Genomic DNA, 24009 nt, shown 5'->3' on the forward strand with positions numbered 1-24009 from the left:
ACCAAGAAACACAGGTGCAGGTAAAAACTATAACAAAAGTAGTAATAACAAAACAATGGGGACACAATAAAAGTCATTCCACATTACAGAAGATTGTAATATGTTTTTTCTGTTACTTTTATTTCAGAAATATTACATTTTTCATTTTAATCACAAGTTTAGTTCACTTAAAGAATTGAAGAGATTTTTTTTCCATTTGATCATCCAACCTGGACAATCCTTTGAATAGATTTAATAAAAAGACTGAAGATGAACTTGTATGAGATAGAATGGAGACTATCAAGGGAGAGTCTCTGAACATTTGCATAATGTGGACATTTGCATAATTGCAGGAAATGCTTTTCATTCTAATACTCCATTTAATATGGTTCAAGTGCCTTCTTTGAGACTTTTCTCAGGAATACAGTGGGAAAGAGAAATGCAGTCATAGCTTATATGGTTACTTTTGGGAGTCAAAATAAAAATGGCAAAAAGGATTTTGAATTTTTCAGAATTATAATCTCTAAACATTTGGGCCAGTGGCCGTATTATGCTTGAGCACTTATGTTCTAAGGATAGAGAAAATTCAACTTTGGAGGCCTGATGCAATCACAGAAACCCCTTCTTCAACTACAGAAGCTTCTATGGCTCTTGCCTCCCAGTCAAGTCAGAATTCCAGTTTTACTAAAAGTATTAAAAATGATGTTTAGGATCTGTCCATGGGTCTGTCAAAGGAGGATTGGAATATACACAGCCTTCCCATTCTTCAGAAAATTCAAAGGGACCTTCCCTATGTGGCTTTAGTGTTAATCCGATATACCATTCTTCATGGGAAGCCATTTGAGCACAGCGAGACAGCCATTTTAAAAGACTCATCCTCATCTTCATTGGTATAACCATGCCCTGATTTTATCAGATTGTTATCTTCATCTAATTACCCACTCACAATTAGGACAATTTAGTAATCTTTAGCTGTTCCAATTTTCTGGCTTCTCCCAACACAATTTATGCTCTGGGCACAATCTAGCATACTTCATCAACAATGTGGTCAGAAAGAGCATGTCTCCTCTGCTCCAACCCTTGTCTTTCTGGACTTGTTGACTTAGGTTGCCATAGAGATCACAGCTGCTAAATTTGGAGATCTCTAGTAGATTTCACAAGTGACTGCATTATTTGCTAAATAATCAGGATGAATCTGGTAGCATCTTTTCCAGAAGCACACTTTAGTGGTCAATCTGATGAAACAAAATTTTGTGGTCCAAGTTTGATGAAATGAGCTGCAGCTCACAAAAGCTTATCGCTTTTTAATAAAACATTAGTTGCAAAAGGTGCTATCCTCTGTACAATATCAACAAATGTGATCTTAATGCTTCTGGTCAGTTTCTGCTCAATTTTACAATTGCATATTTTTGTTTAAAAAACAACAACTTGATTTTGCCTGGTCGTATTAACAGCTTGCCACAGTTTCTTGTCTCTTGGTGTCTCATGATAGCCCAGCCTCTAAGCTTAATGCTTCCCGCATTCTCTCACACTCACTCATTACTCTTATACACAGAGATTCCACACTGCAACTCGCAACCTTGATTGCAGCTGTTGGGAAAAACTGAAAAATTACAGTATTGTGTCATCATGACAGTTTTAAATGAAAATTCATATGCAGGAATAATGAAGTCTTGATTACAATGCAGCTTTATCCTCATACCAATGGTTTATATATTTTTTCAGTTCATAGCATGAACTGAAAACCCTGGGGGAAGGGGAAATGCTTTTACTACTGCAGGAGTTACTATAATTTAGGGATGAGGCACCAATTGAAGGGTTGGATTTCCTTCCCTTCTTGTCTTGGTTCAATGGAGAAAGCACCAATTGGCTCTTGGTGTTCCATTTTCTCATCATCTTGAGATCAGGAGGAAGGAGTATGAACTTACGACTGCCTTCAAGATGCCCTGGATCAATTAAAGAATTGAGGTGTTAACAGTGTAGTAGCGCTCATTTGATTTCTATTTATACAATGACTCAGATGTAAGGAGATGTTCTAAGAATGCTATACATAATCTCATTCACATTAGCCCAGATATAATAGAAATAGTTAAAAAGCAGAAAATAAGGGAAATCTACTCTTTCCCTTTTTGCACTTTGGGATGCATTTTTTTTTCCTGCTGCATAAACAACCTGATCATTGTTGGTTTGATTCTCAGTTGTTGGTTATAAAATTGCTCACTCTGCCCACCACCAGGCTAGTCCCACCAGTTTCAGGACTTCGATAAAGGCCTTTCTTGCCTCCCAAAGCTCCTCTTATTAGTTTTCTTAGTAAAGAAGAAAAGCAGAGTCTCCCAGATAAAACTGGAAAGGGTAATAGGGCTCTTATGCAGTAGGCAGGCAACACTACACCACATAAATTAGCAGAAAGTGTAAAACCCTACTTATGGTGATAGGTTGCCTTTATAATGGGTTGGGACAGATTGAGGATGATATGGTACATTCCAGTCCTCAAGAAATGGTTAACGAGATGTTCTGCACAAGACTGTTAGAACATGTGGATGTGCCTATAATTACGGGTGTTACAGCCTGGCTGAATCACTCAGGAATACAGCCGAGCTTTCCAGTATCTCCCTCGATTATTCAGCCATCCTGTATTTTCTTTTATAATTCTGAATATTTCACATCATATGTACCAAAAGCACATTCAAAGAAAGGAGCAAAAAGAAGAGATACAGAAATTCCTGTGTTGGTTTTCCTCATTTTGGGTCACTCTTGATACGTATATTTGGATAAGCATTCCAAGACTTTTAGCTTATGTTGGCTGGTTGTTCTGAAGATTGTAATTCAAGTTATTTGAGGAAACCAGGTTGGGGAAAAACACTGCACTTGTTCTTATATTCTGAAAATTAAGTTTGGCTGTGTGAGAAATTATTTTAAAAAAATAATTTTTCTTGCTCATATTTCCTTTAACACAGTCCTTATTAATATATACAATATACATGCCATGTGGCCAATGAGAGACCCAGTAATCAAAGAAGGATAAAAAAAATCCATAAAATTTCAGATAAGGCGTTGGATAAGAGAGGAAGTATTTACTAGTCCCACCAGTCTGATTTCCACACTGTGTATCAGCTGTATCATATCAATCTATAGATTTGCCAAGTGAAGTACACTTGGCTGATGCCTTCTTACCTTCAGGGACAGAAACTGGTAACATCTTAGAAAGCCTACAAAAAGCTATATGTGCAGAGCTATACCAAAGTCTGGCTCTCCCCCTCGTTTTTCCTTCATGCGTAAATGAAGTCTTAAGTTCCATTCTTGAGCTCTCACGTCACTGTCTTGGCCTAAGTTCCCAGAAGAATGAGGTAACCAAGCTGTTCACTCTCCCCTTCTCCTTCTATTTTCCTTGACCATCCAAATGATGTCATGGGAATGAAAATTTCATTTAGTCCTCAAAACAAAAGTCAATGCATATTAGAGCATGCAATGCTTTCAATTTAGTTCTCCAAAGGTGTTTCTAAGGATTTCATTAAAGCAGCTACTGTGTGTCCCACAAACAGATGCAGCTGACTTCATGAATTGCAGCCACATGCTATGTTGTGTGTTTTCCTGTATGCCAAAGGAATGTTTTGGAATCAAATACAAAGCGTTGTACATCCTCTGTACCTTCTTTTATGATTACAATATTCAACATACAACAATTAGGTTAAAATATGTAAATCAGTGCTGCTCATCTTGGTGTTACACTATAGGAAATATAGGATGGTAGATTAATATTTCAGGAACTTTAACTTAAATAATGGTCACAACATAGATTATTATAGATATAAATTTCATAAAAGTTATATAATAGCTAGACCAAGAACACATCAAATTTTAAAATAAAAATTGTACAAAAACCCCAGTCACCTTGAGTTTGGATTCATTTTTTATTTATATTTGAAAGAATTCTGAGATTCTTTAGAAGTTCATAATAATATAAGAAATTACAGAGAACTATTTAGATACATTATTAATGGACTATAAATATTCATCTACCCTTATTAATGGATTATAGATATTAAAAACTGTCTAGATGATTTTCCAAGATGTAGGAACAGAAATACATTTTTAAAGTTACCATTCAAATTGCACAATAATCTTATAAAATTGAATAATCAGTCGGCCTATTGTTGTTCTTTATCATGATGAATAGACTATCAGAATATTTTCCTCACAATTGTTAGTAAAGATCGTATCTAATTGTAAAAATATTCCAACTGTGGCAAAAATAAGCTTATGATTTATATACCATAGCATCACTTCTCAGAAACATGTTTATGACTAGTAAAAAAAATCACAGAAACATTACAAAAAATAAGATGGTGAGTACCATTGATATTTTTTTCATCCATTCAATTGTATTTTGATTCTCAAAGACTGTCTGGACAAGTCCTTGAAGTTTTCTTGGCAAGGTTTTCCATTGTCTTCTTATGGATAAGAAAAAGCTGGTTTTGTGGCTAAGGCAGGACTAGAATTCACAGTCTCCCAGTTTTTAGTGATACCTTAACCACTACGCCAACCTAGCTCTTAATAAATAAATATGAAATCTTAATTCATAAATTACAGTCTGCTGTGTGAGATGCAGAACACCTGATCTCTCCAAAGCTTCAGTCAAAGCAGCAGAGCTGTGAGACCATATACCAAACTTTGCGATCACAACTAGAAATTTGGACTACTCAGGTGACCCTGAGGATAAACCTCCAAGTGGCCTCAACAACTCTCTAAAATAATGCAAATGACTAGCTGTCTGCAAGGAATATCAATCCTTCTATTCCATACCATCCAGCCAGAGCTGAAGAACCTTCTTGGATGAGAGGTGAAACTTGTTCAAAAGAAAAACAACAACAAAGTCCAGTTGCCTCCTGAAAAAGATTTTTGGGACAACCATGACCTGGATGACTGAGAATCTCCATAGACTCATGTCTGGAAAGGTTCCCTCCACTTTGAAGTATCCATGAAGATAGAAGAAGATGCATGGTAGAGCCATAAACAGGGAAGTGACCCTTCTCTTGTCCAAACATCCTTGGCACAATCATACATTTCCATCTCTACTTGATAGTCGCCATCCATGCCTTTCCAGTAACCACCTGTGACAAAAAGCTTACCACCAAGTGGTACCATTCCACCATTTTCATGCAAAGTATGAAGCTGTTGCACCTGAAAAATATAGATTAGTCATGTTGGGATATTTTAAGAAGATCGCTTAATTTACACATAGAGCAGCAATCGATTAAGAAGCAGTCAATCATATAGAACTTATATCTAGTTGGGGGGGGGGCTTTTGTGTGCTGGAATGAAAAAACAGACACTATCACATGCATTAAAATATACAAATGAATATCTTTAAGACTCATTGATTCTTATTGTTAGATAGGGCAATGAGAAGGCAGACTCAGGTTTAACGCAACAACAGCTCTTTATTACAACAGTCAAGTACGTACAATCCAGCAGCAGTTAGGTCTGACAGCTCTCCTTTTATAGGGAGCTGTCAGACCTCTCAACCAATCAGATTAAACCTCTGTTCCCGCCTAAACAGAGGACTGGAGTGGAAACAGAGGACTGGAGTAGCTTGTGTTAATATCTAACACTTATCATTTGCAGGATTACTAAACTGTAAGGGATAATTATGCAAGAGATGAAAAACTGGATTTGATATATACGGTACATAATCTTATTATATTTTAATACTTATTTTAAGTGCTTTTAAAATGCCATATAAGGAGTTGGTGCACAAAACTGGAAACGGACTACAGTTAGTCCTCATCTTACAACAGTAATGATGCCGCGGTGGGTTGCAAATCCTGGCTCTACTGGTTCGCTTGTGCTCTGCGCATGTGCAGAAGTATCCGGGTAGGTGGGTGAAGCCTCCTGCCCCTACCACTATCGGTTTGCCCGATCCGGGCTGAACCAGGAGGAACCCACCTCTGTAATGGAGCCTGCCTGTTTTAGTTGAAGGTTCAAGTTGTATGGTAAATTAAATACATAATTAAGAACACCCCCATCCCTGCTTTCCCAAATGCATTTGTTAAATGAATCCACGAGTTGTTAGGTATAAAGTAGGGTGACTCAGGGATGGGGAAGACCACATCTGGCACTTAGGAGGAACAAACTGTGACGAGAGCAAAAGCAGCAGAATTTATTCCCCTCAATTGTGTCATGTGGCCCAACAATGGCCCAGTAAGGGAGTAGCCTTCCACACTAGGACTTCCTGAGCTCTGCCTATCTTTGAAAGAACAGCAACTGGAGGTGGGAAGGAGTGTGTGGAACTCAGTGGATGGCAAAGGAGGCCCAATGTCTCTGAGGATCTGGCAGGGCAGGAAGGGAGGGAAATAGGTAGGTAGGTATGCTGCAGTATCTCTGCGGTCAGCCATAAGGCAAATGACACTGCAGGGGTCATAACTTTGAAAGGGCCTCCTATGTAGCTTTGGGGGCGGCGGTGTTGTAACTTCGAACATTTGTTAAATGGTCTGTCATACCTCAAGGACTAGCTGTATTTACTGAAAGATAATATATAACATTACATTGAAAATATAGTAACTGCTTATAACAAATGTTTGCAGTAAGTTTAGCAAATTAAAAAAAAATTCAAAACATGCTAAAATAAACCAGTCCCAACAATAGTTCCTCTAAATGCCTGACAATTAAATCAGCTTTAACCTGGTATCAGAAACTCTGCATTTTAAGGTTAAGAACAATGTTCTTGAAATGACTACTCCAGAGTCATGGTGTTCCCAAGAAAAAGTCTTTCTCAGTAAATGCGTAATGAAGCTCTGTAAATAATGGTATTCAGAAGAGGCCAGAATTATCAGGCCTTGAGTGGATTCATATGGCAAGAGACACTCATCAGATATTTGGATCACAATTTTTAACATATTTTAATTATAATCATCAGCTCTTACAGCTCCAAAGTTAATAGTGATTATAATTATTTCTGTATAAATGTCAGAAGAACACATTCGGCTGCATTTGTCAAAATCTCCATGCTCATTTTTAAAATGCAAATCACCCTACGTTTATTATTTTATATACATAATTTTTTTGATGCAGCCTTTTAAAATACTGTAAAAATCTTCTAATGTCATTTTTTTTAAAAAGTACTCTGCACCCTTCAGTATGCTCTTTTCTTAATGTGCTTTATTGTGTTTTTGCAGATTTGGGGGGGGGGGCAGCATTTAGTGTTTGTAATATTAAAAGCAGAAGATCTAAATTCTCTCTCAACATAATCCTTTATATATAGCTGTTTGACACTAGTTTAAAATTAATACTGATTATCTAATTCAAAACAGTAGTTAATAATAAATGAAGGCATATACAGTGTATGACTAGGTGAAGAAATGTATAAATATATTTAGTTATTTATATTTCTTTATTGGAATTTGACAAACACGATCGAGAACAAGAATAAGAGAATAAAAATACAATGACAGGGACGATCAGCAAATTAGTGCACTTATGCACGCCTCCTCTACTGACCATTTAAGTATTAAGTAAGGTCCATAAAAGTCAATTTGTGACTGAAACTGTGCAAATTTATAGCTGAGACAACTAAATCAGGTAGGGAATTCCAGACTTTGACAACTCTAATACAGAAATCATATTTTTTACAGTCAAGTTTAGAATGATTTACATTGAGTTTAAAGCGGTTGCTCGCGCGCGTATGATTGCGATTAAAACAAAAAAATTCATTTACAGGTGAAAAATTACTATGTATAATTTTATGTGCAATATCTAGGTCTGACGTCAAGCGATGCAGTTCTAAGTTATCCAAACCAAGAATTTCAAGCCTAGCAGCATAAGGAAGTCTATTGTGTACAGAAGAGTAGAAGACTTTTCTCATACTTCTGAACCCGCTCAATTGTACGGATGTCAGATATATGGTGGGGATTCCAAACAGTTGAATATGGCAAGGATAATACCTAGATGAATGCTGCCATACCTTGGACCTGATATACATTTATTGATGTACAGCCCTCAAGAGCCATAAAAGGCATTCTTCATTTATACAGTATGCTGCCATATTGGGCTGTATTGCATAGACTTGGTTTAACTCTTGTCTATCCATCTGAAAAACAATGAGATCATAACAAGGAATGAGGCTGTTCCTAAACAGTCCTTTAACAGAATCAAGTAGAAAATTGGTTTGGAAAGGAATTGTTTAATGACAAGTTGTTACAACATTTTTAAGGGGCACTGGCAAAAGCAGAACCAATGGGCAGCCGAAATAGACAGTGTTAACTACTTATTCATAAATTAAAAGAGATGGGGAATCTGGCAGGGTATCTTCTGCACCTGTCCTGTGCATTGGAGTCATCTGAGCAATGATGCCATGTGAACAGCTGCAGATGGATTTCAGCATGACATTGAAAACCAACCTCCCAACAACATTGCTTATATCTTCACTGAAGCCAAGCAGCCAGCAGAATAGGACCAGGCTAAGTTTTTGCTTGAGATACCATCATTCAGAAAACAGATCTTGTTTTTCTGAAACATGAATATATATTAAAGACTCACAAAGTCTGTTTTGCCGACCAGAGATAATTCTACTAAGGCAACCTGAATCTCTGCTATAATTTAGACTGCAACTAGATGTAAAACTCTGGAAGCTGAATCCTGATTCATTTTTAAAGTGCAAGGCTGGGAAAGGTTTCCATTGTCTTGGGTATAACAATCATTTCTTTTTAGTTGTTAGTATATTATTATTATTAGCATTAATACTAGCTTTACTGAGACAACCTTAGAATAATCAGGTAAAATAAACACACCTATTCTTTGAAATTCTGCACATGAGCGGTGAGGATGTAAGTAATATATACCCAATCCAAGAATAATTAAATATAAAATAATATAGTTACTCCCGATTTACCCACCTTCTGCCAGATGTTAGCATCCGGATCATACACATAGACTTTCTTTGTATTATCACCAATAAGGTAAATGACTCCATGCAAGGAGGCACAACAAGGAGCAGAGAGGTACTTGGGGAGAAAGGGAGATGCAATTATACTCCAGACATCTATTAAAAAAAATAATTTTTGTGAAAATCTTCATTATCACTGAATAAAATTCACACTTTAATATATTTTTAAAATGTCTATTAAAATCATATGTTAATATCTGTGGTTGAGTAATTTAGATTGTTTAAGGAAAAAATATCAATAAAAGCTAAAGCCTGACTAATTCAGATTATCCTACTTTTATTATTACCATCAACCCAGAAAACCTCCATACATATAAAATCTCCATACATGCACATAAAACATAGTCATTGAAAGTTCTTGATAATGAAAGAAAAATCATACTAGAAGTGAATTATCTCTTTGGCCTAAATATTAAAACCTTTGTTGGGCTATCAAAATGGATGTAAAACAATCTAAGAAAGTGGAAATTATCAGTACTAAAAGGGGCTTCCTACACAGTATCTCATATTCAATACTCTGGGCAGTTACTTGTCTGACATGGTATAGGTTCTCCTGGACCAGAAGATCTTCAAGGTCCCTTCCAGCTTCTATTCTATTCTATTCTATTCTATTCTATTCTATTCTATTCTATTCTATTCTATTCTATTCTATTCTACTCTACTCTACTCTACTCTACTCTACTCTACCCTACTCTACCCTACCCTACCCTACCCTACCCTACCCTACTCTATTTTTATTCTATTCTATTCTATTCTATTCTAATTCTACTCTACTCTACCCTACTCTACCCTACCCTACCCTACCCTATTTTTATTCTATTCTATTCTAATTCTACTCTACTCTACTCTACCCTACCCTACCCTACCCTACCCTACTCTATTTCTTTTCTTTTCTATCTATTCTGTTCTGTTCTGTTCTGTTCTATTCTACTCTACTCTACCCTACCCTACTCTATTTCTCTTCTCTTCTAATTCTACTCTACTCTACCCTACCCTACTTTATTTCTATTCAAGTCTAGTCTAGTCTAATTCTAATTCTAATTCTACTTTACTTTACTCTACTCTACCCTACCCTACTCTACTCTATTTTTATTCTATTCATCATCTTTATTTTGGTAATAGTCTTCCTCCTGAATGAGTCCACAGTAATGAACATTAATACATGGAACATATACTGTATGTACACTCACTGTACACTCACACAAGCAGATGTTGACACCTAATAACATATTACTAACACGCATACCCCCATACAAAGATCTTTTTCTCATATTGCAATCAGGCTTAGGGGAAAAGAAATCTAAGCAGGGGATTAACTTTCAAGGAAAATAACAGAGCAAGCAAGAAGGCTTTCAATGGCAAATGTCTGTTAAATTTCATTTTATTATTTTAAGCACATTTATCTAACCTGTTCAGATGCTTTCCATTTTTTTGACTGTCTTCTAGTGTCTTAGCTATCTCACATTGTGTCAGCTGAAAACCATTCCCTCCACTTCATTAATAAACATGCTAAAAATGCAAGGCCCAGAACTGAATTTAACGGGATCTCATTTAATATCTACCTCTTGTTTGAAGAGGATCTACTAACGAGCACTTTTTGAATACAGTTTCCAAGCTAGTTAATCCACTTAATTACCATGCTGTCCAGCCTACATTTAACTTTTTAATCAGAATACTAAAATACATTTGTCAAATATTTTGCTGAACATAACTTTTATCTACACTTTTTGTAATTCTGCTAGGTAAATTTACCCACTCAAAACATGAGATTAGTGTATCAAAATGTGTTAGAAATTTATCCTGACTTCTGTAATTGCCATGTTATTTTGAATGCTTTTTTTTCTAGGCAGACTACTATATGATTTGGTTTAATCTTTCCAGTAACGAGTAGAACAATAAGACTTTTCAAGGGTTGGTAGAGAGAAGTATAGAGAGATAGAGGTGGGTGTTTGGTGAATAACTATGCAGGAGGCAGTGAATATATGGCCAGAAATGAAAGACAGCCCAAAGCTTACCACCATTTTGAATGTAATAAGACAAGATGAGATGGTGTACAACTGATAAAGCGTTTGATAAACATTGCTGTCTCTGTCTAGCATTAAATGAGCAGCAATTGGAGGAGGCTGACATTTATTGTAATGTAGGCACGTTTCATGATTATCATCTAATCTCTCCTGGGCAAACTAACCTTGGCTCATATAGCGTAATACTCAGTGGTGGGTTTCAAAAATTTTTAGAACCTCTTCTGCTTTGTAGGAGTGGCTTGCTGGCCATGTGACCATGTGGGAGTGGCTTGGCACTTAGCAACCAAAATGTTGGCTCAGAAACTCTGGCATTTGAAGCATGCAAGTCTTAAAGCTGTCAAGTTACAAGACCCTTGCACCTCTAACCCTTTAGAAAAAAAACCCCAGGGGTGTTCAAACTTGACAGCTTTAAGACTTGTGGACTTCAACTCCCAGAATTCCTCCTCCAGTCATGTTGGCTCAGGAACTCTGGCATTGAAGTGTGCAAGTCTTAAAGCTGTCAAGTTACAAGACCCTTTAAGACTTGTGGACTTCAACTCCCAGAATTCCTCCTCTCGCTCTTCATCTTGATGATGTGCGGACGGGTGGGGGGAGGGAGAGAGCTGGAACCGGTTCTAAACAGTACTGTAGATTTGTGGAACCTCTTCTATAGAAGAGGTTAGAACTGGCCACCCCTGATAATACCTATGCTAGCTGAGCAAATTCCAAAAAGCTATGACAAACAAGTAACTTGAAAGTTTCCTCATGGCATATACTTATGATATAGAATTGTAAGCTAGATAGCTGGCTACAGAAGACTACAAACCACTGTAAATGAATAAATAAATAAATAAATAAACAAACAAATGAAAGTAATAGGAACAGACTAGCATTCAACATGCCAAATTGTCCACGTGTAATTAATTGTAATCAAGGAAAGATTTCCAAATACAGTATATTTCTGAGTTCTTCACCCACAATTATTTAGCATTGCCATTAAAGAGATATGATTGGAATGTTCTATGTTGTGCATTACTAAGAGCTGGAATCAAATTTAACCTCAATTTCACCATGGATCAAGGCACATACCTTTGTATTTACCATACTGTATATAGGAGAAAGTACAGATATTATTTACTCATAAAAGACAAAGCAAAGCAATTTTAATGATGTTGTTGTAATGAGAGCACCTGTTTAACTGACTACAGTGTGTGTGTGTGTGTGTGTGCGCGTGTGTGTGTGTGTAAGAGGCATGTCCTGCACAGAGAAATCTTGCCCATGATTATGACCAACACATTTGCATGATACTTGGGCAACATATAATAGGAAATGATGGATTTCCATTCAGTATTAGTTGTGACAAGTTTTATAAGGCATTTAGAACCAGGTCAGAGAATATACTGTATTTCAATTATTATAAAATACAAAAGAACTTGCTGCAAAAGCACTGCCAGCTGCTTCCTTAGAAGTATTTCTATTCCCCCTTACCAATAGCAGGGTTGTAACATTGGAGGGTCAATGTATTGTATTTGATAGCACAAGAACCAATGAGGTACAACTTCCCAAGACATCCGGCTACAGCAAAATTACTGACATACTTCAAGGCAGGACTGACAAAGCACCAGCTGTCATTGTAAGGATCGTAGCATTCTACTTCCACAATGTCCATAGTGGTTCCTTTGAAATACATAAAAGGGGGAGGAAAGGTTGTTACATAAGTTTGCACCAATACAGGCAAAGAGCAAAGTCATATGAACTTGGCTTAACTTAGTTCAACAAAGGAATATCTACAGTATATATTTTTCAGTCTTATGATAAAGGCTGGTTCTTCTCTTCAAATTATATGCAGCCTCATGAAAAGGTATCTATCCATGGTATGCAAGAGGTCTAAAATGATCTAAGAAGTGCACATCATGATGTAAAACAGTTCATATTAACCAAGATTCATCTGTGTTAGTGCCTGAATACCCATGGGAGCCCCCAAACATTTTTCTCCACAATTTCTTTAAAAAATGAGCCTGAATTATGGCCTTCTTCTTTCACTTTTTCAGCTCTGGCAGTTGCTGTATCAAAAATTGTTCTTCATCCTTATCCCCATCCTAATCCCAATTGAAAAACAAGTCTAAATCTATGTTGCGTTACCACTATATGACAGAAGTCACCTTATGAAGTGTTAGAATTTTGTAATTTAGTATCTAACCAAATGTTGCTGTGACTTTCTCTGGCAACCCACACACACCTCCAAATTGTAGAGAAAATATTTCTGGAAATTCAACGGTTACATTTTTGTGCAGGTTGGATAATAATCCTATTTCTTTCTCTTGGGCCTCTGCTGATCTATGCCTGTAGAGCAGGGACGTGCGGTCAGGGGAGGCAGGGGAGGCAGAGCCTCACCACTCTCATCATGAAAAAAAAAGGGGAAAGGGAAAAGGTGCTGAGGAGCCTCGGGGAATGGGACTGCGTGAGCCGCGGTCCCCTGCATGTTGACTCAAGAAGGCGGGGAATGGGACCACGTGTGCAGGACAGAGGGAAGTGCAGGAGGCTCCTCTAGCCTCAGCCTCCCTCCTGCACACGTGGTCCCATTCCCTGCCTTCTGTCGGGTTCTGACGCTGGAGCTCATGGTTCCAGGGTGAATGCGCATGCGTGAGCGGCTCCCTTCCTCACACTGAGCAATGGCAGGTTTATGGGAAGTTGGTCGTGAAAGCAGAAAGTGCAACGGACTTTTCGGACCGTCGGCTACCATTTCCCTGCCAGCTCGCTCGCGAAAGGACCCTGGAAACCGAGTCGTGGCCGGCGCCTTGTTAAGAATTCCCCGCCTTCCTGATGACGTCACCAGCCTCACCAGCCATAAACCTCACCGCATGTCACTGCTGTAGAGTAACTTTCTCCAACCACCTGTCCTCCAGAGAAGGGTATCTACAGATCCCTTAATCCTCTACCATCAGTTAGACTGGAAGGTTTCTGCATAATGAGGCTTTTTTCCATTACATATCTCATTTCCTACCACCAATAGCATAGATCTCTCCGTTGAGAACAGCACTGGCATGATTTGTTCGGGGCTTCAGCATTGGAGCAATGGACTTCCAGACAGCCTTCTTAAGGCAGAAGCACCAGGACTGTGTTGTAGACCATGTGTCGTTCTGTGATCCTCTGGAGCCACCTAAAGCAGAAATCATTATCATAGTCATTGTGAAAGTAATCTATTATTGTTTTCAGAGTTGACATTTATTCACTCCTTTTGCTTTTGCATCTTGTGCAAGCCTACTGCAATTTGCAGACTTTTAGGTGAAATGCATCTGATAAAATAATGGATTATTATTGCATTTGCCTTTTACTGCCTGGCTATGTGATATATGTGTTATGTAATTATAGTAGTTTCTCTATTATTAGTCAGGTGAGCAGAATAAGTCTTATGGGGAAACATAAAATGTTTTAGAGATTTGGTAGTAGCCAGAAAGCCAGAAAGTTTGCTATACTTACCTGTAATGTAAATGTTGTTGTTTAGAGCAATCATAGAAAAGCCCCATTTATTGTAATCTGGAAAATCAGGCAAAGCAATCCATGTTTCTAAAATGGAAAAAACCAAATGTATAAATAACCTGTTAAATTCCTATATTCTCCTAAGAGTTTTGCCTTGCATGATAAAGATGGTTCTGCATAATTTCCATTTTTAGGATATTAGCAGTAATAATATGTTGAGCAAAACTCCAAAATCCTCTCGTTTTCCCTACATATCTCTAATTTCTCTTTCCATCATTGAGTAAGAGACATGTCCTACATGCAACTTTCTATATTGTACTATATCTTCAATCAGTAACAAGGGTCTAGGAATTAAGTTTCTCCTTATCCCAATATTTTTTCTTTCCCCAACCTAACATTAATTCCTGATTTGATTTGCTATTGAAGAAAAAAAATCGACTGGATACCACTGAATGAGGAGACTTGAAAATGAACCTGACTAAATTGGAGCCTAATATAAAATCTCTCTGCAGCAGGCATCAAGCACAAGGATCTCACTAACCTAAGTAGACTAAAGCTGCAATCCTACAGCATTTTCCTGAAAGTAAGCCACATTGAAGACAATGGTACTTACTTCTGAGTAGACATGCATAGGATTGTGTTGTAAATATAAACTTGAGGTGAGCTTAAATTGTATTTTGAATTTGTTAAGTACCTGTATTTTAATATGCATAGTAATTAATATGATCAAAGTATTACAAAAAACTTTCATTAAATTATTTTATATTTATGCATTTCAGTTGTCTATTATATGTTCTGAAACTTTATTTGCTGTTTTTTCATATCCCTTCATATTATTATTTTTTAAGTTCCTTAGTACTTCTACTGTCTTTTGTTCTTTTATTTTTCTCTTTCATGGATGCCATGTTCTTCGGAACCTTGTTTAAACCAAGTTAATGACCTTTTAGGCTTCCTCCGCGTGACTAGGAGTTCACTTTTTGAATAGTAAGAATTATATGTCATGGGGTAGGGGATCAGGATTTCAGAGATGCTTAGGTGGGGCATGCCCCCCCCCCAAAAGGTTGGGAACCACTGATTTAAATAAATAATTAAGTAAAATATATTTTGGCAAGTATTGAAAAGTCCATATCACAGAGTCAGTAACAGCAAATGCGTAAAGCACCACAATGAAAGCTGTGATGGGCAGAAAGGTTGATAGAGCAGAAGACAGCACCAATTTTCCCATGAACTTTAACTATAATGGCAATATAATAACAGTTTAAGAGTAAGCAAAGACAACACCAAGAAAAATGGGTTTCCATGATGAATTTCAGGACAGGAACATGCCACTGTGCAAATATTCAAACAGAAAACCTCTATGAAGTTAAAGGTAATGTGTTGTCATAACGAGTAACATATCTTTAATTGGTCAGCATTATGTTAACATAAAGATAGAGCAGGATTATAAGGAACAAAGGATAAAATACAAGGTAAGGTAAGGTAATATAAGACTGAGAATTTCTGCTGAATATAGATGACTATGAACCTTAAAAATATCTGATTATGACTGTTATTTTGGATAAAATTCAGAAATCTGGTCTACGAAAAAAAGAAAGCTCAGAGAGGAACAATAGCCTGAACAACTCCAAGGAAGAGATTATTGGGAATAAATAATAAGTTTATCCAAGGAGGAAGCAAAGATTGGGTTCCATTTTTGTAAAGTTGTACATGAAGAGATAAATTGGCAATGCATGAAACATGGGATATAGTGGAGAGAGAGCTAAAATACATCCTTGGTCTCTGAGTTTGCAGTGGCTTTGTCAGATAGATAGATGATAGATAGATAGATAGATAGATAGATAGATAGATAGATAGATAGATAGATAGAGGGGGGCTTTTGAGAGGAACATTGCTACTACTAATAATAATTAATTTGTGTGGATATAATAAGCGTCACAATCCCAATCACATTGCAGTATTACATTCAATCAGTATTTACTGACAATTGTGTAGACAGAATCAATACTTGGTCCCTTTGTGGAAAGGACTAGCCAAAGATTTCTCTAAAACTAAAAATATAGCACTCATTTATTAGAACTGTTACATAAAACACCCAGATATGTTTTGGCAATAATTATGTATGGACATTATTTGTTTCTATGTTCTCAATATTGTCAACATTGCCCTAAAATTACATCATCTTTTCCAGATTACACCAAGGATCCAGAATTTAGAGTCCTAACCTCTAAATTAGTTCCTCTTCCAACTTCAGTGAATTTGTAGGCCAGTCTGACAGGTTTCACTGTCAATGTGAGCCTGGGAGGAATGCAGTTGCTTCACAATAATAAACAGCCCAAGAAAACCCAGAACATTACATCATCTGGAAATCTAAGTTGCCTGTGGCAACGTCAGTAATTCTACATTAAACCCAATAACATGATTGTTTCCTGCTTTCCAGCTCTGTTCTGTGCAGGGCAACAAAATTTGACCCAGCCAATCAGCTGAGACTCGGGAGGCAGCGAATAGATGGGGGTGGGGCCAGTCAGAGGTGGTATTTGCCGGTTCTCCGAACTACTCAAAAAGTTAGTGCCCACACTAACATATATCTTATTGAAGGTAGGCCTGGATAAGTGCTCTTTGATGATTGCTTTGTAGTTATAGACTTATTTTCCCACCTCTCCTTTAACTTACTGAATGAGGCAGAAGATAAAGAAAGGCCTTATAATTGGGCAATCAACATATATAAATAATAGTTAACAAACATGACCTCGCTTTATAGATGTTGAGAGGTTTTGCTGTTAGTTTCAATGAAATTCCACAAAGGAAAAAAAAACAAAGAACTGTGAGCACAAAAACATGTGGAATGTAATCAACAGAGCAATAGACAGATCCCAATATAATTGTAACGTTTCTGAACGTTCCCATCCCCACTTCCTCCTTGGAAAGATATTCCAGCCATAGTATAGCATAAACATGATGACTCCAAAAAGCCAAAATGTATATCCTGCCTTTTCAGATTTGTGTCACGAACATCCCACCCAGGATTGCTTGATAGTGAGATGGATAGCATATACATTGAATAAAGAAATAAATATTTTTAAATTCTACAAGATCACTGTTGTTGTTGCACTGCAGTGCTCAGTAGCATAAGCTAGAGCCCTGATGGTGAACCTATGGCACGCATGCCACAGGTGGCATGCAGAGCCCTCTCTGTGGGCACTCCAGCCATTGCCCCAGCCCAGCTCCACTGCGCATTTGATCCCGCTGGCCATTTGGTCTTCGGGTCTCTGCCCCGCATGCACAGGGAGTGGAATGCATGTGCTGGGTATGTACCAGGGGCACTCACATTGCATTTTGGGGTTTTGCTGGGTACTCAGCACCAAAAGGTTAGCCATCACTGAGCTGGAGTAATCTATAAACTGTTCTGGTTTGAAATAAAGCTGTTCTGACGCTGTGTATTAGGGAAGATTTCTGATACTTACTAGTGTTGGTATTATAAAAAGCAACATTTCTGGAGAAGTGTGGCTGCTCTTCATCTTCATCATTTTCTTCCAAAGCTCTGCCTCCCACAACCACCAGCACCTCTTCTAGCTTCTGTGGAAGGGCCTTCAGTCTCTGTTGGACAAAGGGCTTGTTCTCTGCCTTGGAGTAGGGGGAAAAAGTATCTCACAAAATAGAAAGCTTCTCAGTTGCTTTTTTCAACATTTTGTATATCGTACGTTTGAAATTGTAGGGTGGCATTTGGTAAAGCAAAACTTCCCAATTGTTCCTGTAATGTATCTATATACTTTCTAGCTCAAGCAAAGCAAGAGGTTCAGCCTACCCTTAATGTGCATGTACAGTCCATTGATTTTTTCCCCATATGCCTTCCCACTTATTTTTCAATTTGAACACACTGGGACCGCATACTATTTTTTTTCTTAAGAAAAAAGAATGAAAGTAATAGAATTGGGCATTTTAAAAATGCCTTTCTCTGCTATCTCAATCAGGTAGGGTTATGGGGCACATATCCCTCTATTACCATTCAGTTCACTTGGTAAACACAGAACATTCATCTACAGTTGATCATTTCAGTGGGACTTTTTAAAATCTACTTTCTTTGTCCCCCAACTCGCTTTCTGTGCTGCAGAGAGTTCCTAATTATGATGGTAATAACTGTTGAATATCATAATAGGGAGGGAAACCTTGGGTGAAGGTTTCCCTTTGGTCTGCCTGTCAGTCAGAAAAGACAGGTGGTTTAAATGGATTGGTTCACGCTATAGACGGAAAAATTCAAGAGATCCCAGTGGCTGAGCTGTCAGACAGCTCTGGCACTTGTATATACCATTCTGCAAAATAAAGAGCTGTTATACTTGCTGAGAGTCCTGCCTCTTCACTCGACCCACACTTAACAATAACAATTCTAACATTTCAAAATTTATTCTGAAGAATACTTTGATTAGTAAAAAAAATAATGCAAGTGTAAACACGATGATGATGTTATCTATTCAATCCAGTCTGAGGACTCCACTGTCTACTATTCAGGACACGATACCAAGAAAACAAATGGAGTGGCATTTATTGTAAGGAAATTTAAATCTGTTGGCCCTATAATTAATATGTAAACTAAATAGTGCATTTTACCAGATATTGTACAATCAGCCACCCTCTATCTGCCAGCCGAGCCACAAACAAGCCCAGAGGTTTTTCTAGGTAGCAAGACTTTCTTGGTTTCCAAATCCTTAATGTTCCTAACCAGCCCAGGATGGGCTATTAAAAAGAAATGCCACCTTTTTTCCTAGGACAAGAATATGAGTCTTCGCCAGTTTAACCAAATTTTAGATAAAAGCTCGGTGATTTTGTGAGTTCAGATTTATATAGCAAGCAAACCAATCACTGGTCCAGAAATTCCATTGTCTATGTTCTAGCCTTCAAACTGAACTAGAATTGGGTCAAAAAATACATAGTACCTCCAAACACTGACCGTGCTCCGATGTCTAGCAATGATAGCCTTGCAAGCTTCTGATTCTTGAATCAGTGGTTCAGATGACAACATGTTTTGCAGATACTGATCTGGCAATGAAACCAAATGCACTAGGTCAAGAAGCTCTGGAAGGTGCATCACTCTGGCCAATTTTTCATACTTGACCCACCTGAGCACAGCTTCAACAAGGCTCTGTTCTTTTTGTACTTGCAGTAGGTTGTTCGACAGATAAATAATTAGCCTCTCTTTCGATAGTTGAAGAAACTCTTCCTGTTGAGATACAAGTTCAAAGTTTTCTTGCAAAAATGACCACGCCTCAGATGAAATCTCTGAACAGCCATGCGTCTCTCCAAACTCACAAATGCCTAAACAGTTGGATGCATCCATCTGCTGTCTCAAGTACCGACTGCAAACTTTCTGGATGATGGGGAAGTGGAGTTGGCTGGATGTCCTAATCAAGGCTTCCACGTTCTTCTGATTGATGGTCACTTTTCCTGTGTAAGCAAAATTAAGCAAGGACTCCATAGTGATAGGATCTACGTCTTTGATCTCTACACGTGCTGAAAAGCTTTCCATAAAGTCACCAGCAAACATAGCATTGAAGTACTGACTACAGAGGGCCAGAATGCTGCGGTGGCAAGGGAATTCCTGTCCCCCAACAATCAAAGTGACATCTGAAAGTTTGGGGTTGGAACGTAGGCTCTGTAGTCCTTCCAGAATAGATTGAGGATGGGATGGAAGGCAAAAATCGAAGTCATCAATGTTCCTCACCATGGTAATATTCTGCAAAAGGCTCTAATTCTGTACTTGGAAATGATTTTAAATGCTCCCAATAGAAAATATTTTTCCAGTCCTGTTCACAGGATAAAAGGAACAAAGTCAACATAATTTCTGAATCAATGGGCCTTTTAAAATAAGTCCATGTTTACAGTATGCAATTCAATATTTATTTTTATTTATTTACATCATTTGAAATCTGAAATATACAAATAAAATCTAACATGCTACACATATATCTATTATTCATTTAAGCTAACAAACAAACAAAATCAATTAGTGTTAATTGTGATTATCCTGATCTTACAAGTAAAATAAATCTGTATGAGTGTAGAACATTAAATACGGATGATGTTTCCCCATTACTGTCAGGACCAGAGCTCTGCCAGGCTATGTACAAGAAGAAAATTGAAGAGGCTTGTTGATCTCAGAGATACACTGTTAGTAACCCATGGAACAGCTTCACCATTAATTTACCTCATACATGTATACACACACAAACAAGCTGCAATAACTAAGCCAAAAATAATCAGATTTTCAACATTAAGGACTAAAAAGGAGCAAGGTATAAAAGCAATTGTTGATTATTCTGGGTCTACTTCTAAGATTCCTGTCAGAATTGCAATAACTTCAAATAAGGAAAGAGAAATCAGAGGATCTGATAGATTATTCAGTAAAATTAGAATCAATAAGGATGTATCTTTTGACAGAAAATATTTCTTGTGGAATCCCCCAGGGGGTCGTTATTGCACTACCATTAAGCCCTTAAAGAGGTCTTCTAGAAAGTCCTCTGGAAGAATAACATATAGGATGAAGTTTCAATCCTACACCAGATGACTTTTCTCTGCTCCATAACTATTAACAGTCATTTCCTGGAAGGTTGTGGGTTGAAACCCAAGCTTAATGATATCACTTTTATTAAGTATATTATGAAACATGATATTATCTTTTCACAAAAACTTGGCTTGCCAGTGAGCCAATGCTCAATAGTTATAAATCTTTTTAGTAGGGGCAGTTCCTAGAGCAGGATGTGGAAAACTTAGCAGTGATCTAACCTTATTAATTTCTAGTTTAAAATTTAAAATCAGCAGCCTGACAGAAATAGTTTCTCGGGAATTTTAACTTTGCAGTGCCTGACAAACTGCCTTATGAACTAACTGTAGGAGAAAATCTCTGCTCTACATGGATTAAGTAGTTTTTGCAACAGGAAAAACTCCTAAATCTGAATCAGTTCATCAAATGTGTATAGATAACTAATAATTCTAAGCAGTAATTCTAATAGAAGAGAATATAAGCAGTTCAGGGTTAAGTAGTGAAAGTAGAGTGGCTTGGGCAGGGATTGACTGGGACTGCTTGAGAGTGTGCAAAAAGTGCTGTGCAGGTCAGAGACGGCATAAGGGACAGGGTGGAACAGGCCAGGAAGGATGTAGGGAAATTGGGGAAGGCATGTAGAAGAGATAGGGGTTGGAAAAGGCAATTTGGGATGGACAAGAGATGCCATATGGGTCATGGAAGGAGCACAGGGGCAGCATGGGTCAAGAAGGGTGCATGGGGGTATGGAAGAAGCGTGCATGGGGGGGCTTGGATCATGTCAGAGAGGATGCATGTTGGATGAGCAAGAGGTGTTATGTAGGTTAAGAAAGTCAGGGTGGGAAACATACATTGGGGAAGGTGCCTTGGTGGGGTGGCACGTTGGGAAGCATGGAGGATGTGGCATGGGTTAGGAAGGGTGCATGAGGGTTCTTTCATCTTAATTCTTTGCTTCATTCCTTCTTTCTTTCCTCCTTCTCTCCCTCCCTCTCAAACTTCCCTTTCCAGCAGACAGGTAAATGGCTGGTGCTGAGTGGGGGACAAAGAAAAGGATTAGGTCATTAGTTGGGAAACTGTCGTAGAAAATTGAAAAAAGATCAGGCGATGCAACAGTAGCACAGCATCACAGCCAGTAGCATTGAAGCAGTCATAACTTTCCAAACATCATTCCCTTAGACGTCATGATTCTCAGATTCTGGACACATTCTGTAAGTAAGCTCATTTGAGATACCTTGGTTCAAAAATGGTTGCCCTGTGATGCACTGTAACACCCCATTAAAGGTCATGACCAGAATTTTAGTAATATACAGATAAGTCAATCATCAGCCACTACTCTACTTCAGTTACTTTCTGTTCTCATATCTTCCCTGCCCCAAAGATTAGGAACCAGATATTTCAATCAAAACCCTAGTTTGATTTAAGAGGCATATTTTAGTTCTCTTGAGATTCTTTGCCATTTATTGCTAGGATGAAGATTTAGTAATCTACAGTGATTAAACTCAGTGACACAGTGACTCACAAAACGGAGCAGACCAAGACTCTCAAATATCTTGGAGTTGTTTTTCAGGTCTCTGGCAGGAGAAATTTTCACGATGACTATGTAACTCAGAATGTCTTGGCAATTGGAACTTTCTCGTAAGGGGTGCTTTACTCATTCTTGCTAATTTACTGCTTGCCAAAGTGTGTTCTCAGCTCCCATACAGTGTTCAGTTAGAGCCTTCTTCCAATTACTTAAAAGTAGTAATTACACATTTCTATAAAGTATCTTTTGAATTCATTATATACTGATTAACCCACTCCACTTTCACTACTTAACCCTGAACTGCTTATTTTCTCTTCTATTGGAATTACTGCTTAAAATTATTAGTTATCTATATACATTTGATGAACTGATTCAGATTTAGGAGTTTTTCCTGTTGCAAAAACTACTTAATCCATGTAGAGCAGAGATTTTCTCCTACAGTTAGTTAAAAGTTAAAGTTAAAGTTAAAATTTCTGCCCATACTTAGGCAAATAATTTCAGTGCTAAAATAGAGGGCTTATGTATTTGAATTCTATGGGTTCTCCAAGGAAGCTTTCCTGTCTCAGGTAATGTCCAAGTCAAAGAGGTGCTGGCATAGCAAATGCTGGATACAGATAAGTCAGTGACAACTTTACATCCCCCATGAGACTATTAGATTTCTTACAGTCACCCCACTCAGACAGACTCTGGGTGGCTTACAACATTTGCTATACAAACAAGAACAGTTAAAAAATAGTGTAATAGTCCAGAGAAAAACATTCACACACAGACACCAGGAGCTCTACCAACACCTTAACTCCAGGTCTGGGATTTCATATTTCCACCTTAGCCTTCTACACAGTGATATTTATTTGAACCAATTGCCTCTTTTCCCGGTCTCAAATAATATTATTACCTCCACAAAACAACTCCCAAACTGGATTCTTGACTCACAAATAAGTAATTACAAATTGCTCCATTATCCTGAGGAAATATCCAAATTACTCCCTTGGGTAATTACCCTCTCGTTTAAAAACTAGCCTGCTGTATAGGAAAGACACATATTTTATCCCCATTTTATTTTGTTTTGCTAAGCTGATCTATCATAAAATTTAAGATTGCGCAACGTGAAAGAATCAAAACAATCCCAAAATTAATATGTATCAATAAAAAGATGTGCCAAGAAAGATTTGGAAATTATATTGTAATTGTTCTCCCTACAGAACATAAATATTGCAAATAAAACAGCTTTCTTGCTAGAGAATAAATAGTCCAAGGTCACTCAGTTGTCTTTTTGCCTAAGGCATAAGTAGAGTTCTTGGGTTTTAGTTTGGTATCTTAACCCCTACAACTACTTTGGCTCTCTTGTTAATAGTTAATATTACCTATCATTGTTTTAACAGGAATCCTCACCCAACAACTTCCAGAGCTTACCTTGTTAACTTCTTTTGTATGAAGGCAATGTCTGATCTGGGAGCATGTTGGGAAGAGAGCTTGCCTTGACCCTTGGCAGTGGCAATTATTAGGCGGGTTTTTTTCCAGCAGTTGCAGATTATCTATATGTATTTTTAGATTG

At 37.7% G+C, this 24009-nt stretch overlaps 2 protein-coding genes across 2 annotated transcripts in view; both read right to left on the minus strand.

The window, feature by feature from the left end:
• SCLY (selenocysteine lyase) overlaps positions 1–24009 on the minus strand; it is a 121923-nt gene that overhangs the window by 42542 nt on the left and 55372 nt on the right. The gene's annotated exons all lie outside the window — the stretch shown is intronic.
• Positions 3899–23935, minus strand: KLHL30 (kelch like family member 30). Its single transcript, XM_081956325.1, has 8 exons — positions 23868–23935; positions 19346–20198; positions 17865–18024; positions 14404–14490; positions 13928–14083; positions 12412–12600; positions 8871–9016; positions 3899–5160 (listed from the first exon to the last, which is right to left on the minus strand). The coding sequence occupies exons 2-8, from the start codon at positions 20117–20119 to the stop codon at positions 4921–4923; spliced, it is 1752 nt and encodes a 583-aa protein (XP_081812451.1). The 5' UTR covers positions 20120–20198; positions 23868–23935; the 3' UTR covers positions 3899–4920.

This window comes from Natrix helvetica (assembly GCF_964273705.1).
Source record: "Natrix helvetica genome assembly, chromosome: 5".
Taxonomy (NCBI): domain Eukaryota; kingdom Metazoa; phylum Chordata; class Lepidosauria; order Squamata; family Natricidae; genus Natrix; species Natrix helvetica.

Bases quoted from the DNA above. Each gene is read 5' to 3' on its own strand.
- KLHL30 (XM_081956325.1), bottom strand. From the start codon at position 20,119: ATGGTGAGGAACATTGATGACTTCGATTTTTGCCTTCCATCCCATCCT. The intron at 9,017-12,411 runs GTAAGGGGGAAT...TTTTTTTAATAG, and splicing joins ATGTTACAACCCTGCTATTG to ATGTCTGGAGTATAATTGCA. The intron at 5,161-8,870 runs GTGGGTAAATCG...TATATTTTTCAG, and splicing joins ATGCTAACATCTGGCAGAAG to GTGCAACAGCTTCATACTTT.